Below are 6,000 nucleotides of genomic sequence, written 5' to 3' on the forward strand. Positions count from 1 at the left end.
TGTGTCTACTAAAAAATACAAAAATTAGGCGGGCGTGGTGGTGCACACCTATAAGCGCAATTACTCGTGTAGCTGAGAACAAGAATCGCTTGATCCTGGGAGGCAGAGGTTGCAATGAGATCGAGGTCTCAAAAAAAAAAAAAAAAAAACAGTATCAGGAACTTTAACTATAGTCTCCCTAACTCTGGCAACCAATCCTATCTGGAAGACATTATTTTCCCTTTCTTAAAACAAGGAAACTATGGGAGAAGCTAAATAAGGAACTTGTCAAGGTTTCACAACTAATAAGTGACAGCCAGGATTGGACTCAGGTCTGCAGGAACCAAATGTCTTTGCTCTCAACCATGAAGGCACTCTAATGCCTTTCCAGCTCAGGAATCAAACCCATTCCTTTTAGAGTTCATTGATTTGTTGTGCGGTTAGTCCATTACTGCAACCAATATGCCAAAACATTATCATCTTTTAAATGTTTAAAATGGCTATTAAGCTGTGTTTTTGTTCAACAACCTTAAAACATCACCAAAGTTGAGAATATAATGAATAATTTCATCAGCCCCACGCAGCCAATTGTATATAAAGGTATGGGCTTCCTGAACATTAGAAAGTACTGTGTGTCTATTATCATATATACGCATTAACAAATATTAGGTCAGGCTGGGTACCGTGGCTCACGCCTGTAATCCTGGTACTTTGGGAGGCCAAATCGGGATGGCTTGAGCCCAGGAGTTTGAGACCAGTCTGGGAAACACAGTGAAACGCCATCTTTCCAAAAAAGACAGAAACACAAAATTAGCCAGGCGTGGTGGCACGCGCCTGTAGTCCCAGCTACTAAGGAGGCTGAGGTGGGAGGATCATCTGAGCCGGGAAGTTCGAGGCTGCAGTGGGCCTTGAAAGCGCCACTGCACTCCAGCCTAGATGATAGAGCAAGACCCAGACTCTCAAAAGAAAAAAAAATTGGCAAACTACTTAAATTCTTCTGTGTAATTTCCCAAAGTAATGAAAAAGCAGAAATTCTAAGCAATCTACCAACAATAACCTTCGTCATGTCGAAAAAATAATTCCAAACAGAACTTAAGATGTATCAGTAAGGTGACAGATCCAATGTTTACTCTGAAATTTACTACACATCCACAGGGTGCAGTAAAAGCAACCGCATCAGTCTACAGTGTACCTGGGTGTTTTCCCCAATTACCCTACCACCTTTAATTAAAAATAAATGCAGCCTCAGTTGAAATCCTAAATGCTAATATGCTCGTCTGGGTTCTTTCTTCTGAACTCGATAAAACGTAAGGAAAATTTGACTCAAGTGAACTGAGGATTTCTCCTGAGAGGAGAGGACAGGAAAGGAGGTTAGGTAAGGAGTCGGGGGAAAAATGCTAAAGGAGAAGCGACGATAATTGGATGTTAAGTTTAAAAATCTTATTTCCACGAGCAACTCTCGGTCTCTGGGGGAAAAAGGGACGTGAGTTGACTGGGAGTTCATCCCTCTGAGAAGAAGATCCGAAGCGGAGTCTCGTGTTGCCTAGCCCGGGCTCACACTGCGCCTCCCTCCACGCCCGGGAAAACCATCTTCAGGAGCAGATGCACCTGCCGGGGACAGGGGGCGAGGGGTGCGGAGCCTCCTCCACGTACAATTCTGATCACCACCTCCCAGATGGTGACCACCACTGCGCAAAGCCGGGGCGCAGCGACCTTCCTCGCCCCGCACCCTCCCTGGCTGATGCAACCCACACAGGTTATTGGCCTCGGCCCCTTACCTAGGGGAGGGTCTCCTGAATTCACGGTCAGACAGAGCGTCGCCATCTCCACCAGTCCGCTGGTCTACCTGTCAGTACGCCTGGCTGGTGCCAGAACCACGCAGGACCCCGCAAAAGGAAGAAGATGCAACGTGTGCGCGTACCCGACGCCGCCGCAGCCTTCGCTCCGCCCCTGCGCCGCAGCTACTGCCGACACCGCGCACGCCGCGGTGCGTCATCGTCGCGCGCCGTCTTCGTCCCCGTCCGCAGGCTGCGGAGCCTGCCACCCCGCCTCTTAGCCGCCAGGGATGGAATGGCCTCCCTGGCCTTTTGCGCTGCGGTGGGAAAGACGCTGAAGTGGACGGGACTTTACGACACTTCGTCAAGTCAGCAGGTCGTAAAACAGCAGGTTGTAAAACCATCTTTAAGATGGGATAGGCGTTTATGTGAAGCACGGAAAAAAAGCATGCACTGTCTGTATGTAAACATACAGAAGAAAAGTCCTGGAAGCATACACACGATAGCCATGATTACGTTGGGAATGGGAGAAGTTTTTCTAGTTGTTTATTTTATACATTCCTCGCACCCGTTTTTTTTTTTTTTCCAAAAGAAGAACGTATTTTCAAGAGTTATTTGCGTATTGAAAATAATGGTTAAAGGAAATATAAAAGACTCTTTAAAAATCACTGCAGGCCGGGCGTGGTGGCTCACTCCTGTAATCCCAGCACTTTGGAAGGTGGAGGCGGGCGGATCACCTGAGGTCAGGAGTTCGAGACCAGCCTGGCCAGCATGGTGAAACCGCATCTCTACTAAAAATACAAAAGCTAGCCTGGCATGGTGGTGGGCACCTGTAATCCCAGCTACTTGGGAGGCTGAGGCAGGAGAATCGCGTGAACCTGGGAGGTGGAGGTTGCAGTGAGCCGAGATCGTGCTACTGCATCCAGCCTGGGCGAGAGTGAGACTCCCTCTCAAAAAAAAAAAAAATCACCGCAGAGGCCGGGAGCAGTGGCTCACGCCTGTAATCCCAGCACTGTGGGAGGCTGGAGGAGAGCAGATCACGAGGTCAGGAGTTCGAGACCAGCTTAACCAACATGGTGAAACTGTAGAGACAGGGGTCTCTATTAAAAGTACAAAAATTAGCCGGGAGTGGTGGCGCGCACCTTTAATCCCAGCTACTCAGGGGGCTGAGGCAGGAGAATCGCTTGAACCCGGGAGGTGGAGGTTGCGGTGAGCCGAGATCGCGCCACTGCACTCCAGCCTGGGCGACAGACTGAGACTCCGTTTCAAAACAAACAAAAAATCACTGCAGATAGGCGTGGTGGCGCGCTCCTGTAGTCTCAGCTATTCAGAAGGCTGAGGCGGGATCGCCTGAGCCCAGGAAGATGAGGCTGTAGTGGCCTCGCCTTGGACTTGCCTGTGAGTAGCCACTACCCTCCAGCCTGGCCGACACAGGGAGAGACCTGATCTAAAAAACAAAACAAAAAAACCTCCCGTGCTGCCCCCAATCATGGAGTCCACAAGTGTTTTTTCAGCATCTCATCTGATTCTCCCTTTCAAATCCTTTGTGGCCGACGTGTATGTATGAGCTCCAGAGATACTCCAAGCTGTATACACACATTCGTGTGTGTGAGCTGCTGGTGTTAAAGTACGGGGGCCCGGATGGATTCCAAGAACCATCTCAATCACATCCTCGCCTACACTTTTTCTTAACCTCCCCAAGACATCCTTGTTTTCATTAGGGAGGGCCCCTTAGATTACATCTCCCATGAGACTTGAGGCCAGGCACGGTGGCTCATGCCTGTAATCCCAGCACTTTGCGAAGCTGAGGCGGGCGGATCACCTAAGGTCGAGAGTTTGAGACCAGCCAAACCAACATGGAGAAACCCCATCTCTACTAAAAATACAAAAAAATAGCTGGGTGTGGTGGTGCGTGCCTGTAATCCCAGCTACTCAGGAGGCTGACGCAGGAGAATCTCTTGAACCTGGGAGGCAGAGGTTGCGGTGAGCTGACATCACACCATTGCACTCCAGCCTGGGCAACAGGAGCGAAACTTCATCTCAAAAAAAAAAAAAAGAAGCCTACTTTCAGGATAGTGGGACTTATCGCAGAAGGTCTTAGGTCTTAGAGTTACCATCTTGTTGGATGCTTTTACTAGTTCCAATCATTTTTTAGTTATGTTGGATTTTCTAGGTAAATATCATTTTCTTCCTATCTAAAATTTACGTGACCTATATCTTATCTCTTTCATTGGCTAGAACTTCCAGAATGATGTTAAATGGGAGCAATAATAATGTCGAATAAGAGCGTATTTGCTTTGTTCCTGACTTTAGTGGGAATGCCACTAATGTTGCATTATCAAGAACAGTGTCTGTGGCCGGGCACGGTGGCTCGCACCTGTAATCCCAGCACTTGGGAGGCCGAGGTGGGTGGATTACCTGAGTACAGGACTTTGAGACCAGCCTGATGAACATGGTGAAACCCTGTCTCTACTAAAAATGCAAAATTAGCTGGGTGTGGTGGTGCATGCCTGTAATCACAGCTACTCAGGAGGCTGAGGCAGGAGAATCACATGAACCTGGAAGCTGGAGGTTGCAATGAGCAGAGATCACGCCACTGTATTCCAGCCCGGGCAACAAGAGCAAAAAGTCCGTCTAAAAAAAAAAATGTTAAAGAATAGTGTCTGTAAACCAGGTGTAATGGCTCACACCTGTAATCCCAACACTTTGGGAGGCTGAGGTAGGCAGATCACCTGAGGTCTGGAGTTCGAGACTAGCCTGGCGAACATGGTGAAACTGCATCATTTTACTAAAAATACAAAATTAGGCCGGGCGCGGTGGCTCACGCTTGTAATCCCAGCACTTTGGGAGGCCGAGGCGGGCGGATCATGAGGTCAGGAGATCGAGACCACAGTGAAACCCCGTCTCTACTAAAAATACAAAAAAGAAATTAGCCGGGCGTGGTGGCGGGTGCCTGTAGTCCCAGCTACTCGGAGAGGCTGAGGCAGGAGAATGGCGTGAACCCGGGAGGCGGAGCTTGCAGTGAGCCGAGACTGCACCACTGCACTCCAGCCTGGGCGACAGAGCGAAACTCCGTCTCAAAAAAAAAAAAAAAAAATTAGCCTGGAGTAGTAGTGCATGCCTGTAGTCCCAGTTACTTGGCAGTCTGAGGCAGGAGAATCACTGGAACCTAGGAGGCAGAGGTTGCAGTGAGCCTAGATGGCACCATTGCACTCCAGCCTGGGCCATAAGAGCAAAACTTTGTCTCAAAAGAAAAAAAAAAAAAGAATAGTGTCTGCTAGGTTGGCTGCAGTGGCTCATGCCGGTAATATCAGCACTTTGGCAGGCCCAGGTGGGAGGATCACCTGAGACCAGGAGTTTGAAGGTACAGTGAGCCATGATCGCGTCACTGCACTATAGCCTGGGTGACAGAACAAGACCCTTTCTCTGAAAATAAAAATAAGAAAAGAATAATGTTTGCCGCTGGTTTCTTATATATTCTTAGGTTAACAGGATTCTTTTTTTTCTTTTCTTTTTGAGACAGAGTTTTGCTCTCGTCGCCCAGGCTAGAGTGCAATGGTGTGATATTGGCTCACTGTAACCTCCGACTCCTGGGTTCAAGTGATTCTCCTGCCTCAGATTCCAAAGTAGCTGGGATTACAGGCACCTGCCACCACGCCCAGCTAATTTTTGTATTTTTAGCAGAGACGGGGCTTCATCATGTTGGCTAGGCTTATCTCGAACTCCTGACCTCAGGTGATCTGCCCACCTCGGCCTTCCAAAGTGCTGGGATTACAGGCCTGAGCCACCGTGCCCAGCCCTGGATTCTTTTTAAAATCAAGAATGGGTATTGGATTTTCACTCCTTATTATTGTGTACATAAACAGGAGATACATAAAAAGGAGATACAGAGATGAAAGGCAAAGAAGCCTTTTTTTTTTTTTTTTGAGACAGAGTCTCACTTTGTTGCCCAGGCTAGAGTGCACTGGCATGATCTTGGCTCACTGCAACCTCCGCCTCCCTGGTTCAAGCAATTCTCTTGCCTTTGCCACCTGAGTAGCTGAGATTACAGGTGTGTGCCACCATGCCCAGCTAATTTTTGTATTTTTAGTAGAGACGAGATTTCACCTTGTTGCCCAGGCTGGTCTCGAACTCCCCACCCCAGGTGATCCACCTGCCTCAGCCTCCCAAAGTGCTGGGATTCTGTGCTGGGATTACAGGCGTGAGCCACCACACCCGAACTTTTTTTTTTTTTTTTTGTTAGACA

At 48.5% G+C, this 6,000-nt stretch overlaps 1 protein-coding gene across 2 annotated transcripts in view; it reads right to left on the reverse strand.

The window, feature by feature from the left end:
• Nucleotides 1-1,961, reverse strand: part of EPRS1 (glutamyl-prolyl-tRNA synthetase 1) — an 80,731-nt gene extending 78,770 nt beyond the window's left edge. For both annotated transcript variants that reach the window (XM_032137656.2, XM_032137655.2), the window contains exon 1: nucleotides 1,758-1,961. In XM_032137656.2, coding sequence (XP_031993547.1) covers nucleotides 1,758-1,803 — 46 coding nt within the window. In that variant the 5' untranslated portion in view covers nucleotides 1,804-1,961. The remainder of the gene's footprint in view (nucleotides 1-1,757) is intronic.
• Between the last annotated feature and the right edge of the window lie 4,039 nt (nucleotides 1,962-6,000).

The sequence above is a fragment of the Hylobates moloch genome, unplaced genomic scaffold (genome assembly GCF_009828535.3).
Source record: "Hylobates moloch isolate HMO894 unplaced genomic scaffold, HMol_V3 SCAFFOLD_18, whole genome shotgun sequence".
Classification (NCBI taxonomy): domain Eukaryota; kingdom Metazoa; phylum Chordata; class Mammalia; order Primates; family Hylobatidae; genus Hylobates; species Hylobates moloch.